Source organism: Watersipora subatra, chromosome 11 (assembly GCF_963576615.1).
Source record: "Watersipora subatra chromosome 11, tzWatSuba1.1, whole genome shotgun sequence".
Lineage (NCBI taxonomy): Eukaryota > Metazoa > Bryozoa > Gymnolaemata > Cheilostomatida > Watersiporidae > Watersipora > Watersipora subatra.
The window spans coordinates 23,509,022-23,535,051 of record NC_088718.1 but is presented as its reverse complement, the minus strand read 5'-3'; the positions used below and the strand labels follow the sequence as shown (position 1 = coordinate 23,535,051).

General features: G+C 38.0%; 2 protein-coding genes across 3 annotated transcripts in view; both read right to left on the bottom strand.

Annotated features, from left to right (window-relative positions):
• Positions 1-26,030, bottom strand: part of LOC137408179 (phosphoinositide 3-kinase regulatory subunit 4-like) — a 102,255-nt gene that overhangs the window by 5,116 nt on the left and 71,109 nt on the right. Inside the window, exons 17-22 of the mRNA XM_068094580.1 lie at positions 24,576-24,632; positions 24,383-24,429; positions 9,044-9,197; positions 5,596-5,758; positions 1,414-1,606; positions 199-335 (exon numbers count right to left, since the gene is read on the bottom strand). Coding sequence (XP_067950681.1) covers positions 199-335; positions 1,414-1,606; positions 5,596-5,758; positions 9,044-9,197; positions 24,383-24,429; positions 24,576-24,632 — 751 coding nt within the window. The remainder of the gene's footprint in view (positions 1-198; positions 336-1,413; positions 1,607-5,595; positions 5,759-9,043; positions 9,198-24,382; positions 24,430-24,575; positions 24,633-26,030) is intronic.
• On the bottom strand, positions 17,720-22,612 carry LOC137408180 (uncharacterized). Of its 2 annotated transcripts, XM_068094582.1 has the most exons (3): positions 22,473-22,610; positions 20,620-20,733; positions 17,720-18,794 (listed from the first exon to the last, which is right to left on the bottom strand). In XM_068094582.1, exon 3 carries the CDS (start codon positions 18,760-18,762, stop codon positions 18,088-18,090), a length of 675 nt encoding a protein of 224 aa, XP_067950683.1. In that variant the 5' UTR covers positions 18,763-18,794; positions 20,620-20,733; positions 22,473-22,610; the 3' UTR covers positions 17,720-18,087. The 2 variants fall into 2 exon arrangements, with proteins under 2 accessions (XP_067950683.1, XP_067950682.1); XM_068094581.1 differs by lacking the exon at positions 20,620-20,733 and having other exon boundaries at positions 22,473-22,612.

Below are 26,030 nucleotides of genomic sequence, written 5' to 3'. Positions count from 1 at the left end.
AAACTTCCCTAAACATGAAATTTTTGTTTTTCCCGTTTGTAATTTATGTGTTGAAGTAACATCACAACTGTACTATAACAAGTGTTGAAGTAACATCACAACTATGCTATAACAATGTTCGGAGAATTATTGGACGATTCTGAAGACATTCAATTTTGAATCCAAACTTATTACAAGTAACATTGCATGGGCCCACACCTTGCTTAGGAATATACTTGGCAGATGATCTGGAGACATTGCAAAGCCTATGGTCTGCCTTGTATGTTTGCCAGACCCTGATGCTGCCATCTTTGCTGCTAGTAAGAAATATTTCTTGGTTTTGATGCACCAAAATCCTGCAAAAATACCAGTAGAGTTATAGAGTGTGAATACCATATGTATACACTATCAGTCAGCTAGTTATATACCGTGAAGTCTCTATTTGAATGCCACCTTTATTTGACCGCCACCTTTATTTGACCGCCACCTTTATTTGACCGCCACCTTTATTTGAACGCCACCTTTATTTGAACGCCATTATAGGGGAAAAGTTGAAAAATAGAGGGCCACCGTTTAATTGAATGCCACCTCTATTAGACGGCTACATTATCATTCATTGTTTGATTTTTACAAGCCTATAATAGAAAGTAACCAGTAGAAAAGTGCCTACAAATTGGTGCTGATAATGACTTGATTACATCAATAACAATTAAATCTTTTGCTGTTGTAGTGTCGTCATGGGTTTAGCAACGGTGTACCTGAGAAGATCGATCATCATAATCATCAGAACTACACACTGACTCGAAGTCACGAAGGTCCAAATCCAACCCATTGTTTTCAGATTCGTTCATAATGTAGTTTACAACCTGATCTGAAGAGTCGAAACATTTCGATGAATGATGAGAATACTCTTCAGGAACATCATACGACGCAATAGTAGCCATTGTTATGGTGCATCAAAGTCTGTTTTCTAATTTGAAAGCTGTACCATTTTTTGCTTTAAAACTGAAAGTGACACTATTGAAATAATTAATGGGTATGGGTATGAGTAAACAGTATGGGTCTACTGTTTTACTCAGAATACTTCTTTGTTTAACTCGACCTGATGCTACGACGTATATGAAAAGGGGTCTAGCAAAAATGCTGCCGAGGCTGACATCATTAATGTCGCTCCGCCTGAAGGAGAGTGCAAAATATAGGCGACATTAGCATCGCTACACCCGTAAAAGGGTTAAATTTATCTTCCCAAAATTTTGACGAACTAGGGGAAAAATACAGCGCCAGTCATTTTTTGAACATCACCTGTGATAGAAAGCCACTATTAAGAAAGAGTTGACCAACAGCGCCATGACACTTATATAAAGGTTGTAAAGTAATCTTGATACACACTATCACTTACCTGGTTATATAACTTCGATACACATTAACGCTCACCTAGTTATAGAGTCTTTGTGTTCATGTATTTGAGAAATAAGAATCCCCTGAGGCTTCCAGTCGAATGGGATAGGAAAGCAGTTGTTAACAGCACTAGCCATCATCTGTTCCTTGTTCACAATGTCCTCCTCGTATTCATCCCTTTTCTGGTGCACAAGCGTACGCAGATCTAGTCTGCATCGGGCTTGTTTGACTACAGCATTAAAAAACCAAACGTACCTGACTTCTGAAAAATGCAATCATTACTATAGTAACAGTCCGTCCATCTGTTCGTCCAAAGCTATAGTCGGAGGTTGGAGATAATATTACTTCACACGGAATATGAACCTGCAACATTCAGCTTTGCCGCCTGGCAAACCAATTATTCGCCTTCCGGATCTTTATAATTATTATGTATATATATACTTATATAGTATACTTATTTTCTGCACTTCATTGGTACGCATAACAATCTCTCACAACACTCTAGACTGTCAGGTTTTATGATCTCTCACAGCACTCTAGACTGTCAGGTTTAATGGTCTCTCACAGCACTCTAGACTGTCAGGTTTAATGATCTCCCACAGCACTCTAGACTGTCAGGTTTAATGATCTCTCACAGCACTTTAGACTCAGGTTAAATTATCTCTCACAGCACTCTAGACTGTCAGGTTTAATGATCTCCCACAGCACTCTAGACTGTCAGGTTTAATGATCTCCCACAGCACTCTATACTCAGGTTTAATGATCTCTCACAGCACTCTAAACTGTCAGGTTTGACAATCTTTCACAGCACTCGAGACTGCCAGGGTACTAGTACTACATAAATCAAGACTAAACAAAAAGCCCACATACTCACCAGCTTTCGAGGTCAAAATCTAACTAACAAATATGAAGGGTTGGCAAGCGATACAGATTGGATCTTGCTATCTTTATCTTACCAGTATTTAACCTCATGAGCTCATACAATCTGTATATGTACACATATATACACAGTTAGTACTATACATGTACCTATATATATACAGTTAGTACCGTACATGTACACATATATACAGTTAGTACTGTACATGTACACATATATACAGTTAGTACTATACATGTACATATATACACAGTTAGTACTATACATGTACCTATATATACAGTTAGTATCAAACATGTACACATATATACAGTTAGTACTGCACATTTACTCATATATACAGTCAGTACTGTACATGTACACATATATACAGTTAGTATTATACATGTACACATATATACAGTTAGTACTATACATTTACTCATATACGTATACAGTCAGTTCTGTACATGTACACATATATACACAGTTAGTACTATACATTTACTCATATATACAGTCAGTACTGTACATGTACACATATATACAGTTAGTACTATACATGTACACATATATACAGTTACCACTATACATGTACACATGTATACAGTTAGTACTAATACATATATGCAGTTAGTGATATACATGTACTGATATACAGCCAGTTAGTATTATACATGTACACACATATAAACAGTACATATACAAATATATGTACATATATACAGTTGGTACAATACATGTACATATATATATAGTTAGTACTATAGATGTAAACATATATACAGTTAGTACTATACATGCACACATATATAGCCAGTTAGTATTATACATGTACACACATATAAACAGTACAATATATGTACATATATACAGTTGGTACAACACATGTACATATATATAGTTAGTACTGTACATGTACACATATCGTAAAACCTCTTTTAATGCCATGGCGCTCTATTTTTCAATCCATCTTTCGTAGTGACGGTCAATTGGAGGCGGTGTTCACATAGAGGCCTGCGTTGTATCTGTCAAATGGCTCGTCAGAATTTTGGGGAGATAAATTTAACCCATGTTTGTACGAAGCGAATGTGGCCTATATGTTGCCCTCTCATTCCGGTGGAGCGATATTAAAACTTTTGGATGCAATAAATCTGCTAACTTACCTTCAACTTGTCAAAGATCTCTTCATAAATATGCATTGAAAACCGAGAAATATCTCTACCAGATCTATTGCTTGCAATTAACCTGCGATGATATTATAGCCTGCGTCCTTCTTTGCAATTTGTTAGAGCTTTTCAATTTTTATTCCATTCCAAATTTGAAGGTGTATCTTTATTTTGTATCTATATTTAACATTGTTGCATGAAACCTCATTGCAATCACTGATATGTTTGCAACCAAAACTATCTTTTTATGTACAATAGACGAGAGGAGTTACGAGCGTCGATCAATTGTAAGATCAGATTACTGCAAGGATGCTATTAAATAACATGCCATAAACTGCATATTTATATATTATATAATGATAATTTATCAAATGATACAAATATATATTCATGAACAAGTAACATAAATGTACCATACTTATATTACATGCATAAACAAAATTAATGTTTTTAAAACAAAAATATTTCCATAGTTTTCTCGGATAGCTGCATTTTGATTGTTGCTTTAGCGAAAACGAACATCTTGTAGCTGTCCAATATCTTCCACAATATCTTCTGGCCTCAACTCTTCTTCTGCACTGCTAAACTAATCGATATTAGCGTCCAAAATTTTTTTTTGCTGAGCAAAACTTTTATGCGCTGCATTTAGCACAAATGCAACACGTAAAAGGTAGCTCACTAAATGTAACCTTTGGCTCAAAATTAGCAAACCGTTTTTATATGCATGTTCTTCGAAGTATCAAGTATCAAGTATCAAGGCCGCGTTAAACGAGGAACTCTTATTAGACGGTTAATGATTATTTCTATGGCATTGCTTTCAAAGTTTAAACAGTTGGACAATGAGAGAATTGATTGTTGATAATGTAAATGATTCATTATTAATACAATTTTGTGGACACTTTTTTACTGATCACATGATATTATGGGTTAATAAAGATCAAAGATAGTCAAAGTGGTGTTCAAAGGAGGGTGGTGTTCAAATAAAGAGTGGCGCTCTGATTTACAACCCATCTCTCGTAGTGGCTTTACGGTATACACATTTAGTACTATAGATGTACACACATACACCACTATACAGTTAGTACACATACATATAACTTCTATACAGTTAGTATTATACATGTACACATATATACAGTTATTACAATACATGTACACATATATAAAGTTTGTACTATACATGTACATATATATACAGTTAGTAATATACATGTACACACATAGTATATACAGACAGTACTATAATTGTACTAAGTTAACTATGTCATTGTTTTCAAGAACTTCTTTTGTGCCGACATCGTCAGCAATTGCTTACGATGACAGCAACCACCTATCATACGGCAGTATTACCTGGCACATGACAGCACCAACTATCATGTGGCAGTATTACCTGGTACATGACAGCACCACCTATCATATGGCAGTATTACCTGGTACAAGACAGCACCACCTATCATATGGCAGTATTACCTGCATATGACAATGCTGGCAACCATCAGGCAGCATAGCCTGTCAACAAACTTCAAGGAAGTGACATTTAGGTTAATACATTTTTCAGAAAGTAGTTAGTAGACAGAACTTTAAACAATGGGTGTGTTTGCAAGTGAGCAGTAGCAATTATAATAAAGCACATTTTATGTATCAGGAGCTAAGATCGACAAGTATGCGACACGGTCACCAGTATAACAAGGGGTTAGTATGCTATTGACTAGGCACACTATTGACTAGGCACACTATTGAGTATGTTTACTATTGAGTATATGTACTATTGAGTATATGTACTATTGAGTAGGTACATTATTGAGTAAGTGCACTTTTTATTAGGTCAACTATTGAGTAGGTCCACTATTGAGGAAGTACACTATTGAGTAGGTACACTATTGAGTAAGTACACTATTGAGTAGGCACACTATTAAGTAGGCTCACTATTGAGGAGGTGCACTACACTATTGAGTAGATATACTATTGAGTAGGTACACTATTGAGTAGGCACACTATTAAGTAGGCTCACTATTAAGTTGGCTCACTATTGAATAGGTGCACTATTGAGTAGATATACTATTGAATAGGTACACTATTGAGTAAGTACAATACAGATGAATCGCACTAGTGAATAGGGACATCATTGTGTCTATACTATTACTGTAATATGAAAGTGCGTCAGAAGTAAAGTGTGCAAAGGCAACATACACTGCTGTGCTGGTATAGGTCTAGGAGAAGACTGTACAGAATACGTGGAGTCAGAGACAGGCGCTTTGCTTTCCACAGCAACAGAATGAATATGAGGTGGGCGCCTTTGGGCTGAATCCATAATATCCATGTTCCTGAACTCTGCCCTCACATCGGTACTCCCCTGTAACCAATCGGCTAAGTGTCAGTAAGACAGACTTCTACTCACACTCAGCCATAGTCCATCGACACAAAATTGATCGATGGCAAGTGGAAACACTAAGATATTAGAAATAATACAATCATGATTGGACGTCATGCCAGCAAAGATCGAGATAAATGACGATCTGGTTGAAGTTACATGGATGTCCAGTGGGCGGAATCTTCCAGCGCTACCAGATTATGTCTTATTCCTCTGGTTGAAGGTTGTCTTGCAACAAAATTCACATTACAGTTATTTGATATCAAAAGATTCACCATGTCTTACTCTGTTGTGTTGTAGGTGCCAAATATGTGGGAATGTGATTACAAGCTCTTAAAAGCTAAAAGCGAACAGTTAATCGCAGCCACAAAGACCGCCGTAGTATGGATTCTCTTATCAAAACGGCTCAAAAGTGACGTAGTTGTGGTAGATGGTTTCTGTTTACACTTTCATGCAACCTTATTTGTCGAAATATTTTCACAAGTATACTTCACGCATTCAATAAAACCATCGTCATTTTAATGCTGTAACTTTTAGCAGTGATATTTTATAACTTACCGTAAAAATTCATTTAGTTTTTTAACCTTACCTCGAGGGAGTACATATCATTGTCTGATAATCAAGACGAGCCTGTTGGTCACCTGTGATAATCGAAAAGTGCTGCAAAAATTATTTGCGAAGTATTGGGTTACATGGTCAAATTACGACTTGACAATTAGATCAAGCCCAAACAAAACTGTAAAGTAGCGAGCATCTATATTTGATACGGGGTCTTCGGTAAAACCCGAAGTTTTTGTCATAAACTAGTGCTGCGATAAGTTTTATATTGAGCTTTTAATTGGCCTTTCAATTTACGTGAGAACATCACTTGACAAGACAATAACCAAACTGTAATGGATACGTCAGAGAAATAAAGAGATTCCAATCTACGGCGGCTTTTCGTTTTTGAGCTTTTAAAAGCTTGTAATCACATTTCCACATATTTGGCACCTACAACACAACAGAGTAAGATATGGTGAATCTTTTGATACCAAATAACTGTAATGTGAATTTTGTTGCAAGTCAACCTTTAAAAAAGAGACTCATATTAATATTAGCACCTGACAATCTCATGTACTGTGAGAGATCCTCATGTGTGCCAATACAACACAGATTAAGTATTTGACAATTATTCTAAAATATTGGGATATGAACAATTAGCACAGGTGGTAGAGGGCCTGGCTGCAAAAACACTGCTTCTAAGGCTATGTAAGGCAAGTCACTGCCCCTAGGCTATGTAAAGCGAGTCACTACCTCTAGGCTATGTAATGTGAGTCACTGCCTCTAGGCTATGTAATGCGAGTCACTACCTCTAGGCTATGTAATGTGAGTGACTACATCTAGGCTATGTAATGCGAGTCACTACCTCTAGGCTATGTAATGTGAGTCACTACCTCTAGGCTATGTAATGTGAGTCACTACCTCTAGGTTATGTAATGTGAGTCACTACCTCTAGGCTATGTAATGTGAGTCACTATCTCTAGGCTATGTAGCGTGAGTCACTATCTCTAGGCTGTGTAATGTGAGTTACTACCTCTAGGCTATGTAATGTGAGTCACTATCTCCAGGCTATGTAATGTGAGTCACTATCTCTAGGTTATGTAATGTGAGTCACTATCTCTAGGCTATGTAATGTGAGTCACTACCTCTAGGCTATGTAATGTGAGTCACTACCTCTAGGCTATGTAATGTGAGTCACTACCTCTAGGCTATGTAATGTGAGTCACTACCTCTAGGCTATGTAATGTGAGTCACTACCTCTAGGTTATGTAATGTGAGTCACTACCTCTAGGCTATGTAATGTGAGTCACTATCTCTAGGCTATGTAGCGTGAGTCACTATCTCTAGGCTGTGTAATGTGAGTTACTACCTCTAGGCTATGTAATGTGAGTCACTACCTCTAGGCAATGTAATGTGAGTTACTCTCTCTAGGCTATGCAATGTGAGTTACTACCTCTAGGCTATGTAATGTGAGTCACTATCTCTAGGCTATGTAATGTGAGTCACTACCTCTAGGCTATGTAATGTGAGTCACTATCTCTAGGCTATGTAATGTGAGTCACTACCTCTAGGTTATGTAATGTGAGTCGCTACCTCAAGGCTATGTAATGCGAGTCACTACCTCTAGGCTATGTAATGTGAGTCACTATCTCTAGGCTATGTAATGTGAGTTACTATCTCTAGGCTATGTAATGTGATTCACTACCTCTAGGCTATGTAATGCGAGGCACTACCTATAGGCTATGTAATGTGAGTCACTATCTCTAGGCTGTGTAATGTGAGTCACTATCTCTAGTCTATGTAATGTGAGTCACTATCTCTAGGCTATGTAATGTGAGTCACTATCTCTAAGCTATGTAATGTGAGTCACTATCTCTAAGCTATGTAATGTGAGTCACTACCTCTAGGCTATGTAATGTGAGTTACTATCTCTAGGCTATGTAATGTGAGTTACTATCTCTAGGCTATGTAATGTGAGTTACTACCTCTAGGCTACATAATGTGAGTCACTACCTCTAGGCTATATAATGTGAGTTACTACCTCTAGGCTATGTAATGTGAGTCACTATCTCTAGGCTATGTAATGTGAGTCACTACTTCTAGGCTATGTAATGTGAGTTACTATCTCTAGGCTATGTAATGTGAGTCACTACCTCTAGGCTATGTAATGTGAGTCACTACCTCTAGGCTATATAATGTGAGTCACTATCTCTAGGCTATGTAATGGGAGTCACTACCTCTAGGCTATGTAATGTGAGTCACTATCTCTTGGCTATGTAATGTGAGTCACTATCTCTAAGCTATGTAATGTGAGTCACTATCTCTAGGTTATGTAATGTGAGTCACTATCTCTAGGCTATGTAATGTGAGTCACTATCTCTAATTATCCTCCATTATAACTCTAGCTAGATCTTATTGGGTCGGTAAACCTGTGAGACAAGTTTCAGGGTTGGGAAATTATTGCTCATGGATGTAAGGCAGGCTAAGCTATCGGTCCAGTAAACTCTCAGTGCAGTATAACAAGCAACACAACAATCAGCAATTTTAGATATAACACAATGCTTTAAAAGAATATAAAACCAAACAACAAACTTTAAAACAACTACAAAATAAAACCATTTCTTGGTTTCCACATCTCAGACCACTTTATGGATAGCAAGTTTGGTACATGCTAACTAGAAATTTAAGTTTGACCATGAGAATATAACTCTAGAGAACAGCTCCTACCACTGGTATGTCTAGGCTTGATTGCTTGATAGGCGCCACACGAGATTCATCAACCTTCGGCCTGAGATCTGCATGGCGTCTCTGCACGTTGGAGAGAGTAGCTATGTCAATTCTACCTTGTCTTGTGGAATTAGGGCCCTCAGAACTGACCGTACTAAAAGGTCAAACCAACAATAATGTACATAGAAGCGTGTGCTACAAGTGATCCCACCAATGCTCGGTAGCTAGCGCACGGTATACTTCAGAGCTAATAAGCGATTGATTGTGTTCTACTGCGAGTAATATCGATAGAGGATTATAGATAGAGGATTATAGATAAAGAATTATAGATAGATGAAAATAGATAGAGTAGCATAGATAGAGTAATAAAGATAGAGTAATATAGATAAAGGAATATAAATAGAGCAATATATATAAAGGATTATAGATGAAAGATTATAGATAAAGGAATATAGATAGAGCTAATGTCGTAGAAAAGGAAGTGAGGAAGTTTTGGGCCATAACCAACAAGTTTCACAAGTGGTGATACTCTATTGCAGCGATGAATGGCTAGAGGTAAACAACATGCCAGTTGATGACTCAGTGGACTGTAAGTGTGGTAATGTAGTAGAAGCCACAGTCGTCTCATGCTTTCACATTTCCTACACATGCTCTCAAATCATGAAAGAAGTGATCAGATGTCTCAAGGAAAACAACAAGGCCTGAATGTGTCCATAAACTTGGAGTTATTCTCCCCACGACCCTTTTACATGAAATGTGATCGACAAGATAATTACTCTATCAATTAAACAATGTCCAATCTAAACACTTTTAGCGTTCTGTTATATGATCGGAGTTAGTTGCTGCAACATCTAAACTTTAACTATTAACAAAAATCTCAGACTACAGTTTTTCGTGACGCCGGGAGGCAAACTCTACCCACTGATGACGATACTACCTCAACTATATTACCAAACATGTACCTCACAGATTACAACTATCGTAATTCTTCCATAATTTTATTTCCACAACCCACGCTCTCCCTTTCCATGGCAACACCTATGAAGAGTAGTGTCCATGGCAACACCTATGAAGAGTAGTGTCCATGGCAACACCTATGAAGAGTAGTGTCCATGGCAACACCTATGAAGAGTAGTGTCCATGGCAACACCTATGAAGAGTAGTGTCCATGGCAACACCTATGAAGAGTAGTGTCCATGGCAACACCTATGAAGAGTAGTGTCCATGGCAACACCTATGAAGAGTAGTGTCCATGGCAACACCTATGAAGAGTAGTGTCCATGGCAACACCTATGAAGAGTAGTGTCCATGGCAACACCTATGAAGAGTAGTGTCCATGGCAACACCTATGAAGAGTAGTGTCCATGGCAACACCTATGAAGAGTAGTGTCCATGGCAACACCTATGAAGAGTAGTGTCCATGGCAACACCTATGAAGAGTAGTGTCCATGGCAACACCTATGAAGAGTAGTTTCCATGGCAACACCTATGAAGAGTAGTGTCCATGGCAACACCTATGAAGAGTAGTGTCCATGGCAACACCTATGAAGAGTAGTGTCCATGGCAACACCTATGAAGAGTAGTGTCCATGGCAACACCTATGAAGAGTAGTGTCCATGGCAACACCTATGAAGAGTAGTGTCCATGGCAACACCTATGAAGAGTAGTGTCCATGGCAACACCTATGAAGAGTAGTGTCCATGGCAACACCTATGAAGAGTAGTGTCCATGGCAACACCTATGAAGAGTAGTGTCCATGGCAACACCTATGAAGAGTAGTGTCCATGGCAACACCTATGAAGAGTAGTGTCCATGGCAACACCTATGAAGAGTAGTGTCCATGGCAACACCTATGAAGAGTAGTGTCCATGGCAACACCTATGAAGAGTAGTGTCCATGGCAACACCTATGAAGAGTAGTGTCCATGGCAACACCTATGAAGAGTAGTGTCCATGGCAACACCTATGAAGAGTAGTGTCCATGGCAACACCTATGAAGAGTAGTGTCCATGGCAACACCTATGAAGAGTAGTGTCCATGGCAACACCTATGAAGAGTAGTGTCCATGGCAACACCTATGAAGAGTCACTCATGCCAAACTTTAAAAGAGTTCATCAGGCAGCATACATATTTCTCTATCTTTTGAGATTTTTTTTGCTGTTTTCCGTGATCTGACTGCCAGGATGTTTCAAGATTAAAATTATTAAGATCAAGATTAAAAAGGTTAATACGCTCAAAGGAAATTCATTTTTTAACCGTTCAATATGGATCGTCAGAAATGTAAAATGCATATTTAGCAGGCTGCTTCAATTGTTATACTCGGGCATATATTATATTCTGATATATGCCAGAGAATGTAGCATATCTAAACTACCAACAACCCCTATTTGAACGCCATGGTGGCATGGCGCCTTATTCTCCAACCCATACACTATAGTGGCGTTTATTAGGGGTGACACTGAAATAGAGGGTGGCACTGTATTTTCGACTAGCTCATCAGAATTTTAGGAAGATAAATTTAACCCTTTTACAGGCGAAACAACGCTTATGTCGCCTCTATTTTACACTCTCCTTTGAACAGATCGACAGGAATGCCATCGGTCTCAGCATTTTCGCTAAACTGTTTATGAAGAGCTAGATGTTGGTTCCATCAAAAGCAACAATCAGAATTTTACTGGCCGAGCAAATATTTTTGTTTCAAAAATGTTAATTTTTGTTTCTGCATGTATCATAAGTATCATTCATTTATGTTGTCACTTTTTCCTGAGTAGGCTATATATACAGTCAAACATGGATAACTCGTCCACGGATAGCTCGAACACATGGTTAATTCGAACATTTCCTTTGGTCCGTTCCCACGTAATGATAAATTGCTATGGATAACTCGAACTCAACACTGTTAATTCGAACTGTTTTTTTGCCCAACGGCTACCGAAACGGTTGTTATCGCTTTAGAAAATCACTTTATTCATAGAGGTAAACTTCATCTTTTCGTAATTCATAAGCGTCGTTATTACCACCATCGGCAAAATATTTTTGTCAACGACTTTTCTAAAAGTTTGGTGAAATTTGATTTATACTGCGATACGATGAATAGCACGGGCTAGCCGGGTCACGTGCGCAAGGATTTTCGCCACGCACATACAAAACAAAAATCGCATGTTGTTTTGTATGTGCGTGGCGAAAATCCTTGAGTGCGTGACCCGGCTAACCCGTGATGAATAGTTTTCCGACGTTGATTCCGTGTTGAATCAACGGCGGAATGTTGAATGTTTGAAACGTCTTAAAAAATGTTGTAATTAAACGTATACGTTGTCTGAGCTACAAAAAAACTATTCATCGTTTGACCTAAACACAGAATACGTGTGTACATTCAATAAGTATCTATTAAAAAAGCGTGAGTGATATAGAATGTACCGTAAAACCTCATAAAACTTCTAATTGAACTGCCTCGGAGTGTTGCTCTTAACAAATCACAGGTAAAGTAAGGTAATCTGCATAAACTTCAAGAAAAAACGGCAAAATTGATCGTGGGTAAAACCCCAAAAGAAAAAAATGTATTTTCTTTTGAGCATTTCAACAACGATCAAGTTTTGCCAATGTCAATCTGAAAAACGTCCTGGCAATAACATCACCTCAAACAACAAACCAATCTCAAGTGATAGAAAAATCTCTATACTTTTTCATGAAAACGTTTTAAACTTTACATTAGAAGCATTTAATTTGAAACAAGCCATTTGTGCTTTTGATTTATATTATAGTTTGTATATGTACATGTATCTACTAATAAATAAGTAAATATATGGACTTGTGACAGTGCTCTGATAACTTGAATGCTCTGATAATTCGAACACTTTTGCTCGGTCCCTTGAAGTTCGAGTTATCCATGTTTGACTGTATATATATTTGTATCATTTGATAGATTATCTATATATATATATATATATATTTCTCAAAGTATGTCCGTGTGTATGTCGTATGTCTGTCTGCATTCCGGCTATAGCTGTTATTAGAATAACTGCAGGCGGTCAACAATGCTGTCGCAATGTCATGGAGTACCGGCATTAGAAGTCTAGCAGCTTACTGCAATTTTCCATTGGCAATGTGCCAGGTTAACAGCTTGAAAGTTACAATTGTTCGACAAAGTTTAAAGCCTTTACAGCTGTTTTCATTTTTCTCTTCATTTATTTAAACTACACAAAATACTTCTCTCATGAAATGATGTTTGAAAGTTAGAATGGTTACTGTTGTTATATGTTATATACAAATTAATTTTCTGTCCATAATTTTTTATTACCCAGGTAACATCAGGTAGCACAGCTAGTTATCATATAACACTAGCTGTGCCACCCGACGTTGCCCGTGTAATAGAAGAGTCTTTGGACAGAAAATTGATTTATATTTAACATATAACAACATTTGCCATTATAACTTTCAAAGTACATATCATGAGAAAAGTGTGTCGTGAAGTTGAAATAAATTAAGAGAAAAATAAAAACTACTGTAAAGGTTATAAAACTTTGTCAAACAACTGTACCTTTCAAACTAGTGGCCTGGCATATTGCCAATGGAAAACTCCACTAAGCTAGTTAATAAGGTTAGGCTTCCAATGACAGTAGCCATGACTTTGAGTCTGCATTGTCGTCCAGCTCAGCTGTTCTAATAATAGCTATAGGCGGAAAACCTACAGACAGATTTTGAGAAATATATATATTTGCAGATTTATAGCATATTATTTGTTAGCATCCTTGTAGTTTAATAGCATCGTTGCGGCTATTTTAACATGGCTTACAATGGATCAACGCTCATAACTACTCTTCTATTGCGTATAAAAAAAGCTAGTTTTGGTTGCAAACTGTAGAAAACATTGATGAGTGCAACGTGCTTTTATGCAAAATCGATAAATATAGTCAAAAATAAAATTATGCCTTCAAATTTAAACAGTAATAAAAAATTGAAAGCACCAACAAATTGCAAAGCAGGGCACAGGGCCACAGACTATAATACCATCGCAGGTTAATTGTAAGCAATAGATAACCAACTAGCAGAGATATTTCTCGGCTTCCCAATGCATAGTTATTTAGATATCTTAGACAAGTTAGCAGATTTATTGCATCCAAAAGGGCTTGCTTCGCCTGTAAATTGGTTAAATTTATCTTCCCTACACTCTGACGAGCTATTTGAAAATCACAACGCCAGCTTCAATTTGACCGCCACCTTCATTTGACCGCCACTATGATGCAAGGGTTGAAAAATAGAGCGCCCCATGGCATCCGAATAGAACACCATGGTAATGGCGTTTTACGGTAATTGTTATTGATGTAACCAAGTCATTATTAGTACCATTTCATAGACACTTTTCTACTGATCAGCTCTACTATGAGTTCATAAAGATTAAAGAATGTCTAAGCTGTAAGCAGTTAGAGGTGCTTTAATTAAAGGGTAACCGCTGTATTTTTCAATCCTTCTATAATTGCATTCTATTAGAAATGGCGATCAAATAGAGGTTTTACAATAAGCGCATACAATGCAACTTTACAGTTGAGCCCTGGAACTCTACTACAACTGAAAGCACCATGACTACACAATGAAGCAAGACTGTAAAGTCTATATGTTCCCTAGCATTATAACTTATTCATGATGTTAACTATGTAAACGTTAAACTACTAAATTGTGGACTGAGCAAAACCTTAGAGGTCAAGACCCTGTTATGATAGGCTGTTATGATTGGCAGTCAAAACAGAAGCTGACAGGCATGAGAGTTAAAAGATAGACTTCAATAGCTGCCAAATTATGGCTAGTGTGATGTTTGCATAAGAGTAAGCTAAACAATATTTATTCAATAGCCACATGGAGAAGTGATGCTAGAAAGGGAATAAGTATGGAGTGAAGGGCAAAGAGCAACTCAGAGGAATGCTGAAGAAAAATGTTAACCTCTAAAAAAGCTGCAAAAATTGATCAGCATTGGGATTTGTGTATAAGCATACGTAGTGCCGTGTTATATTGTTCAATGCTAGGCTCTAAGGATCTAATACAACTTCAGTGTCACACGTAGTAATCAAATAATTCTTACAACATTGAATGATTTATTAAAACAGATGCCCTGATTATAAATTCACCAGCCGATTCATATACCGATCCGATATACCGATTTAGATACCGATCCGATACACCGATTCTTATTGAAAAATAATCTGACTCAGATTTTTTGTGTTGCATAGATAATTGTTCATTTTATTATAGAAAATATAAATATTAATGCATTTATTTGTTTGTATTTATTTATAGAAAAAATAAATATATATAGGCCCTATATGTTCACATACCTATGTTCACATGTACATATAACTGTGCACCTGACATACAGGTGCTGCTGGTATTGTTGTTGTCAACAAAAACAACAATGTTAGCAGCACTTGTGAAAGAACAGCGTTTTTTTAATGCATAGTAATACCTGCAATAGTTTACTCACAATAATTAGCTCATCAAATGATCTGTAGGACCATAATTATTTAGACAAACTTTAAAAGTTGATGTGTAAATAAATATAATAAATAAGAAACAAATTACATTCACAACACGAGGCACAACACATTCACAGCACAACCAAACGAGAGCCCAACAAACAAGCTATGTACCGTCAGGATCAAGAGAGAGATAACTTTACGCATTGTCGACTCAAATTACTTTTGTAATGCTGGTAAATAGAAATATGACAATGAATTCTTGTTTCCCTTCTTTGTTATCTTGTTCGTGATTGGCTGCAATAAATCCCATCGCTGTAATTGGGAGACACCACACTTTGTGATCACGTACTAACTAAAGCAAAAATGTTCCTCAGCTGTGTTGATATTGATCAGGCTAAAGACATGAAATAAATAGTGTGGCAGGCCCAAAATTCCTTAGGTAAGAGTAAGGAGCTTGCAGCTGATGATCTTTATCAGTGTAACAGGCTAAAATACAATTTTCTGCTCAATAGTTGAAAAAATATCTGAAGTTTCAGATTTTTTAAAGCAAAGATCGGCCAATATCGATTCAGATACTTTACACCCATATCGGCACCGATACCAATTCAGATACTTCACACCCATATCGGCATCGATACCAAAATCGGGGCGACTCTATTTATGAACTCTTTTTCCAGCCTTTAAGCGATACACTTTCACAAGAAAGTCCGTTCAATATATTCTGTAAAATATAATGCCTGTAATTACAGACCAGTTGATGTTACTTGGTGACAAACTTTTGTACTTTGGATGGCTAGCTTCTGGCCTGCCAAACAGAACTCCAGTAAAAATGGGTCAGCCATAACAATGCCGAAGGCAGGCCAAACACTGCCAGCTTCTACATATCCCTTTAATACCCGAGTGTGATAATTTAAAATTGAAAATTAAAAGCAATTTTAGTCAACTCTGCAAAAAGAATTTAAGAATTTCAAACTGCTTTCAATTTCAGAATTGAAGAATTTAAGTTCTCTGATCCAGGGTGCTTATAGCTATGCGAATATACAGCTAACCACAAGGCTTATAGCTATGCGAATATACAGCTAACCACAGGGCTTATAGTTATGCGAATATACAGCTAACCACAAGGCTTATAGCTATGCGAATATACAGCTAATCACAGGGCTTCGCTTGATGCATTTGGCTTCTAACAGAGTGAAAACTTGAGAGATAAAGAGTTTTTGCCTCGACTGGGGTGCACAATGGCAACCAACCGTAGGGGAGGAGACTGGGGTGCACAATGGCAACCGACCTAGCTAGGGGAGGAGACTGGGGTGCACAATGGTAACCGACCCTAGGGGAGGAGACTGGGGTGCACAATGGTAACCGACCCTAGGGGAGGAGACTGGGGTGCACAATGGTAACCGACCTAGCTAGGGGAAGAGACTGGGGTGCACAATGGTAACCGACCCTAGGGGAGGAGACTGGGGTGCACAATGGTAACCGACCTAGCTAGGGGAAGAGACAGGGGTGCAAAATGGTAACCGACCCTAGGGGAGGAGATTGGGGTGCACAATGGTAACCGATCCTAGGGGAGGAGACTGGGGTGCACAATGGTAACCGACCCTAGGGGAGGAGACTGGGGTGCACAATGGTAACCGACCTAGCTAGGGGAAGAGACTGGGGTGCACAATGGTAACCGACCCTAGGGGAGGAGACTGGGGTGCACAATAGTAACCGACCTAGCTAGGGGAGGAGACTGGGGTGCACAATGGTAACCGACCCTAGGGGAGGAGACTGGGGTGCACAATGGTAACCGACCTAGCTAGGGGAGGAGACTGGGGTGCACAATGGTAACCGACCTAGCTAGGGGAGGAGACTTTATGAAGTGTTAATTATGACCAATTATTTACAGCTAACGGTATGAAAATATTTTTTGTATGGGTTGTCACTAGGAATGATAGAGAAACTAGGATTTTAAATTCACTGCAACTTCCTGTTAAAAATGAGACAGGCGCCATCAGCCTAGCTACGCTTGTGTTGCTCGAGGAGGGAGCAGGCAACTCTCTTAAGGTTATCGAATAATACATACATTTTTAGAGTATCTATGAAACAACTTGTAGCCAACTAAATCTGTCAACAAGTCAACCACTAGAAAGTTGTTCACATAGAATCGACTTCCAAAAAGGACTCTCAACTAGAATGCTTATATTAACAATCTATGATAGTTTGAAATGTTAGGATAAACTGTATTTCATATAAACAAAGATAAGAGTGATGAAGCTCAGCGGAAATGGCAAGAGATGAATAGCAAAGCAAACAGGATAAGGGATTAAGCAATGTTTGTAAAAACGTAGTCGTGGGATGTCCTTTGCAACAAGGGATGTCCTTAGCAACATTTATAAATGTACAAATGCATGACCGTTTAACAGCCTAGACCACTGGCGCTGTCATTCATAACATTTGGCGGGACTATAAAAATAAATGCCAGCAAAATACTGAAAAATGGGCTCCAACTTGTTCCCTTGGAAAACACATCTTTCTTCAGCTGTTGACACACTCAACCGCACCAACTTCCTCAAGTCAAATGATAACTCCCCCTCTACACTCCAGAACTGAAGCTATATTGTCTCGGCCTATAATCTCTCGAGCGGGTCGTTGATCGGCTCATCGATCTCGACCTCGACCTTAACATCGCCTCTTGCATGGCTGCCTCTACGCAGTATTTTTCTCTTCGATTACAGCCCAAGACAGTCAGCACTCCCAAGACAGTGAGACTAACGGAAGCTATGTCAGCTATGAGAAGGTAAAGGGAGTATATCTCTACCTTAGTTCGAGCTCTAATAAGCTCTTCAGTCAGCTTGCTAGCCGCGAGCCCAGCACCTCCTTGGTCATTGCCGAAAGTAAGCATTGAATCTTTCCTAGCGTACAACACTATACCCACTATAGTCACAACTCCTGCACTGACCGCCATTAGCACGCAGAGTATCTTGAAATCTTTGTCGATACGGTAAAAAGAGTCTCGGTGAGAGCCCGTGCTCAGTATCTTCATAGACGTGTGGAGAAATATGAGTGTGCAAAGGGTGAATGCTACGTGTAGGACTGTGCATACTTCTGATACAGTTAGATTGAGTTTCCTATTCTCTTCTTTGGTCATACTCGCGAGACGGGCGGAGAAGGTTGTAAAAAGAAGAACACCGGCCAAGATAGTTGTAATAATAATGAGGAAGAAATTGAACATCCAGAAAAGAATAGGGTGGCAGCATCGCATCGCCATTTCCGAATGTGCTGTCAGCTATCGCTCTAGATCTACAAGAAGGATAAAGCTATCGTCACTAGCCACCTCTCCCATAGAGTGGGAACTCATCATTTCTTAGAGCATTTCAAGTTCACTCAGCGAATCAGAACACACCATGCAACCATCCAAGCAAATGATAACCTTCATTGGGAACACTCGTCCTGCCCTCATCAAGTATCATATAAGGAACTACACTGATACTCAAATTTCAAATGTTTTTTACATTGAAAGGAAAAGGTATTTTGTTAATATGAGCATTTCCACAAACCTGACAATACACGTAATGGTATAGACATGGTCAAATGAGGTGCCACTTGATGTGACACTAGACATGTCACAAGAAGTCAACCCTTTAAGGCCGGTTCACACTATCACTATGTTTCCATGATGCGCAGTACTGCGATGCAGCCCCCTCCGAAGTCGAGGGGATTGTATGAGGGGATTGTACGTTTCCATGCTGCGCAGTGGTTTTCAGCAAATTAGCCAGAGAAGAGAAATTGTATAAATCGAATCGCATGATGGAGAAATAGAATCGATCATGGATACCGAACATCAGAAACAGTCTATTTATGCTTCTGTCATCATTATACTTTTATTTACAATACACATTCACAAGGTTTTACAAACCTTAACACAGTTTTTACAAAGTAATATAATTTTAATAAGTATTTTTAAGTAATATATTATTTAAACGTTACTTTAGGATTTGCCACCTATTTTTCAAAAAGTGTTGGCATCGATAACAAAGTCTAGGAAAGTAATCACCTCATCATCCTCGTGGGTGCAAACCATAATTAAATTTAAGTAAAAGAAGATCAGAAAAATAGAAAAAAACCGAGATTAGCGGGATAACTTTTGTACTAGTTTATGGCCCTCGAAGAATCTGCCTGCACAACAAGAGAGCTATGCGCAGCCACTGCGCAAATGCTGTTTCCTTGCTGTGAATTTGCACTGGCTTCGCACTGATCAGTGCGCAGTGATTTCAGTGCGAAGACGCTGTTTCCATGATTCAGAAAGGGCGCAACTCCGAAGTACTGCGCATCATGGAAACATAGTGTATGTCATCGTTTGTCAGCGTTTCCCTTTCGGCATTCATCGTCGATTATGTGAAACGTGAATTGATGGCATCGACAAAGCATCGCGGACACGTCAGAAAAGTTTGCACGTGTCAAACTTTCCCGATGCTTCGCCGAGCATTGATGACCATCTTTCAAATATGAACCATTTTGGCGACGGTAATTCGTGGTCGTGGATAGCGTGATTTATTTATATCCGTTTATAATAGTCGCTGCGGGACTAGTTTTTGATTGTCGCATGCGAAAACGGAGAGGTTTCTTCACGAAAATTTAAAAAGATATATGTCACGGAGTATTGCCTGATGCAAACTCGGATGGGTATGTGATAATGTGAACATGGCTATTATTGACAATCACCCAAGTATTGTGGCATCAACGCCGAAATACGGCGATATAGTGTGAACCGGCCTGTGGTGTTAGAAAATGACTGAACAATACCAGCTATGGAAGAAATGCTATACTATAAGAAACAGTACAGTGATGTACTACACTGATAAACAATACAGTCCTGTACACTACACTGATGCACAGTAAACTTCTATATACTACACTACAGGCCTACACAATGCTGTAGTGCAAAGTAATATAACAGCAACTTGTAACAATATAGTTCAGCCATTTGAGGAACATGACGTGACACTCTAACGGAACTATGTTACATTTGTTCGTCACCCCTATGTACCCCGTTCTATTGATATTGCCCAATGAAATGCTGATATCACGAAAACAACTGAGTCACTCCCTGTATAATCTCAGAGACCAAGGCAAAGCGATGCGCTTCCGTCTTGCATTCCACAACAGGCCATGATAAGATGCACTCCAGTGTAACCAAGATAGATTTACGCAGTACATTAGAACTGAATGATGTTGTATGCTAAAAGAGCAGCAGGGCATATTATAAATGTATAGTAACGCTATATTAAAATCACCATTTTCTAAATATGTAGACTAGAGAGATAGCCACACAGAACTTATCAGATGCCACAGAGCTATCACATCTCTACTGAAGGAACCCTTTAATCTGGTTGGTACAGCTAACCAACCAGATAAGTCTAAACTGAGGTAGCGCATCAATCGAACCCTAGGGGTCCCCCTAGGGGTTCGGCGGTGAGTTAGTCTCACAGGTTTGATGGTCTCTCAAAGGAAACAGCAAAAGTCACACTAATTTGCAGTCTTCAAAAATATATGTTACAGTAGAGGCTCCTATAGAGTCCCCCTCCTATAACGTAAATGCCACATGACGCAAAAAATTTATGCGAAGTTTTTGCTTCGTACAATGCAAAAAATCCATGTAATAGTGTAGTGACAAGGGCAACTTCTAAAATACGACTTGAATGGCCACATATTTTGCTGCACATGTGAGAGAAAAAACGTACATATAGCTTATATCTATATTTATATATAGCGGTACATGTATATAATATATATACAACTTCTATAACACTTTAGTTTGTCGTAATAGATCGTCGTAATAGATCGTCGTAATAGATCGGTAGGTATCTATAATAGGATAGCTGCGCACTTGTTAATAAATAATGGAAAGGCAATCGCTTGGTGCAGATGTTACAGCGTTAGTATACCGATCCGAAGGTCTCGAGTTGGGAGTATTGCCGAAAGTTATCTTTCATCTTAACCTTGACTCATGGATACAGATAAACGCAGGTAGGTCTTTTTACAGTAAAAATAGATTTTCGTTTTGCTTTATTGTAGACATATAAAATATTTGTTATTAGTTTTATTTTGCATAGCAGACTTTGCTGTCTAAAAAAATAAAGACATCATTGTAAATGGACGTTGAATATGTGGCTGCAATCACCTTATTGTAAAATTGCCGCAATCATAGTCTATTAAACCAGTGAAATTTATCAGAAAAAAGAGACAAGTTGTCGATGCAAACTAATAATATTATTAATATTACAGTTATGACACAGACAACAAATTAAAATGTTAAGTCTAGTTTTTTTGTGGCCAACGGGGTGAGCTTGGAAAGATCTTGGAACGAATTAGGCAATTTACACGTATTTTGTTATTCGTACAAGGTAAAATTTCTATAATGTAAACGTTCCTGGAACAGATTATTTACGTTGTAGGAGAGTCTACTGTAATTTGTTGTAAGATCATGTATTGTATTGGCTTTGTCCATTGAATACGGTGATGTTAGGGCAGTTCATTTTGTGCCCCAGTTAACCATACCCCTAAGTCTTCAATGCAAAAGGCCATATTTTATTGTTACAAAGGACAGTTTGGTGAAAGTGCGTATGAAACTGGCGGATTCGAGACTAACAAAGTCAAAAGCCTTGTTGGACCTGAACCTAAATTTCAACCTTAAACTTACAAGTTGCTGCTGTGTGGCTGCCTCTTGAATCTCAAAATTATCTAAACCATTACAAAAACTGAGCTTTACAATGTACAACATGCATTCTCACAGTTAGCAGGGAGTCATGTCATATATATATATATAGGCTATATGCATTCTCACAGTTTGCAGGGAGTCATGTCATATATGTATATATAGGCATTCTCACAGTTAGCAGGGAGTCATGTCATATATGTATATATAGGCATTCTCACAGTTAGCAGGGAGTCATGTCATATATATGAAAAAGTACTTACCTTCATTTGTAACTATCATTCAGGAGGAGGAGCAATAGCAATTTAATTTGTCAGCAACTCTACCACTGTACACCGTCTGTCAGAACATGTCTCTTCCTTCTATCAATTATTGAGCTCTGCTCTTATTGTGAGCGAAGCTTTCGTGAGAAAGCTGTGTAGATAACACTCAATTCCAACCAATCATAACATTTCACAAAGATTGCATCACTGCATGGGGTGAGCCTCAAATTGAAACTAGCTACCACATGGTATGATGGCAGCTAGACAAGCCACCCATGTGATGAGCAAAATGTTATTGAAAGATACTGGCATTTTGTAAAACCGCTCCGCTCTGCTGACATGCTCCATTCGCTGTCTTATCGCGCGTAATGAGGCAATCAAAATTCAATAGAACAACTTATGGAAAGCCTCTATGACACTTTATGGAAAAAATATAAAGTTGAAAAAATGATGTATTCTTTGCCTCCTCCAGTGTGAAATAAATACTTTTGAAAAATAACATGTATGTACGTAGGCCTATATACATGTACAGGTATATACATGTACGTAGGTATATACATGTACGTAAGTATTTTTTATAATTTGCGATTGTTTTTCATGTTTGAGAAGATCTGACTGCTAAGATGTTTTTCAAGATTAGAACCGACAATACTTGATTGCGGTTAAAACACTTGGATTTGAGCGAAAGTGCGATTATGAAGTCTGTAGTTGCCCATGGGCAAAGAGACCAACAGATTAAAGACATGTAAAGCTGCAACTTGAACGCAATAGCCGATATCAATTATTGCGATGATATCAACTAGTCATGTCGTTTTGCATGTATTTTTCTTGTAAGCTTTTTAACTGCGATCAAATTTTGTCAATTTTAGTCTTGGCACATCCTGGCAGTCAGATCACCTCAAACATCTAAAATAATGAAAAGTGATAGAAAAATACTGATACTTCGTGATAAGATCTACTAAAACTTCATGTAAACAATCGTTAAACAGTTTTATTGAAGGTTTTTTGAGGTCTTAAGAAAAAGGCTACCCGATACCTGATACCAGTACACGCCCACAGGAACCAGACAGGAACAACCTACCAGATTTTACATAGGTAGTTTTACAAGGCATAGGTGCTTCAGATTCTCTAAGTGAATAAAGTTTAGATTCCAGTCTCATATGCCCACTAGTGTAGAAGAATTGTGGTAGTTTTTGCAACAATTGGGATAAGGAGAAGAATTGTAGTTGTTGCTATGATTGAGGATAGGCAATGCAGTATGAGCATCCAGTCAATGAGGCCTCTCTGAGACATGATTGAAATACATGACCCATGACAAGCTGTATAACAAGGTGTCACTGAGTGGTACATGACAAGGTGTCACGATGCGGTACATAACAAGGTGAAAATGAGCGATACACAACGAGGTGTCACCGAGTGGTAGATGACAAGGTGTCACCGAGTGGTACATGACAAGGTGTCACCTAGTGGTAGATGTCAAGGTGACTAGATAAAGATATGAATTGACAAGCTAATTGTGAGTGAATCAGCCTATGACTGTCTCCTGATTGTTTGACAGCCAGAGAGAAAACACTGATATAATCATACAATACTCAGTTAATGCATGCTAATGCATTCTTCTTAATGCAACCCATGTCTCTGTCCAGGTCTATGTAGAGCTTAAAAACGAGCTCTCAACTCAGTTAAAAAATATAGGAAAAGTCTGAGAGCAGGACATCAAAAATTGAAATCAGACATAAGATTTTAATGTTAATGCACTAAATATATCAGTGTATCTAGAAAGTGTGCATAAAAGCAATACATATAGTAAGGGAAGACAACTCGCTATGCTTGGCCAGCCTACAACACAAAAAGTACACTCCTTTGTGTGTTGAGTGCATTAAGCAATATCATGAGAAAATAAGACTCACCCAGACTTCATTTGTGCATTTATCTTCAGCATAAAATCCTTCATTTTCTACAATCATATACACAGCACTTCGTGGAGAATTGATTGAGTGACAAGTATACCGCAGTAATGGTTGCTGAGAGATATTGCGAGAATTGAAACGTAAAAGCAGAGTAAAGGCTAAAAAACGGAGCGACTAATAGAAAGAAACTTACCAAAATGCGATCTTCCATACTGTCCGTTATTCCAAGAGAGGACAATCTCTTCCACATCTGGTAATTATAAAAAGACAATTACAATCAGACTAACTGAAGCAGCATGACACAGTCATGGAAATAAAAACAATAAAAATAAGCAGCTTGCACTAAGCAATTCGTAAAACACTAAATCGGTAATCAAAAAATTGGCTCAACAAATTAGTCTCAACGTTTGAATAACTCTAAGCATTATCTTTTGTGGATTTATATTTATTCGATGTTCTAAGTATTGTATATACTTGCATATATTTGTATATCGTATATACTTGTATATTGTATATACTTGCATATTCTCGTATATTGTATATACTTGTATATTCTCGTATATTGTATATACTTGTATATTCTCGTATATTGTATGTACTCATATGCCATATATACTTGAATAATATATATACTCGTGTCTATACATGTAAATCTCAATGTTTGTCTGTCTGTCATTTGTCTGTCCGGTTATAGCGATAAAGTTTTAGCAACGAAACACTACCTTTGTACTAGTTTTGAACGCGTGACATTAGAATCGCAAGTCTACTAACATGTGCCCGTAACCACAAGGCTAAGTTATTCTTATCATTCATATCGCTCTTACCATATAGTTTATATCCTTCTCATGATTGCACACACTAAATGTGTACTTTTTATTACACGGTGAATTCACCGGTTACGATGACCCTGCTATACAAATTTTTCACCTCTCGATATGGAACTCGGATGTTTTTTCGCCCTTGCCATAAGACATTTTTTTGTCATATGTCAACCAAAATTTCACTAAATTTGGCAGCCGGTGTGCTGAGTATGTCGGAATAATAAAGATGCCGATATACTATTCGCTGAGATCCCTCCTACAACGCATGATGCTCTCAGTTCTCCGCCATTCTTTATTAGTTATAATGATAACTTCCATGTGCTCATAGATTATTTTCTCTCTTAATTCATTTGAACTGTACAAAAAAAAGTTTTTAATGATATGAAGTTTAAAAACTAGAATGGTAATTATATATATATATATATCTATATTTCTAAAAGTTGGTGTGGGTATCTGTCGTCGTTGTATATGTCCATCTATAACTATTAAAGTATTGGAAAAAAGCAGATGATTTGACTTCGGAACCTCCCATTCGCCAGTCACTCCACCTTACTAACCTTACTAAGCCTTACTAAGCCTTACTAACCTTACTAAGCCTCACTAAGCCTTACTAACCTTACTAAGTCTGACTAACCTTACTAACCTTATTAAGTCTTACTAACCTTACTAACCTTACTAAGCCTTACTAACCTTACTAAGCCTCACTAACCTTACTAACCTTACTAACCTTACTAAGCCTCACTAAGCCTTACTAAGCCTTACTAAGCCTTACTAACCTTACTAACCTTACTAACCTTACTAAGCCTTACTAACCTTACTAAGCCTTA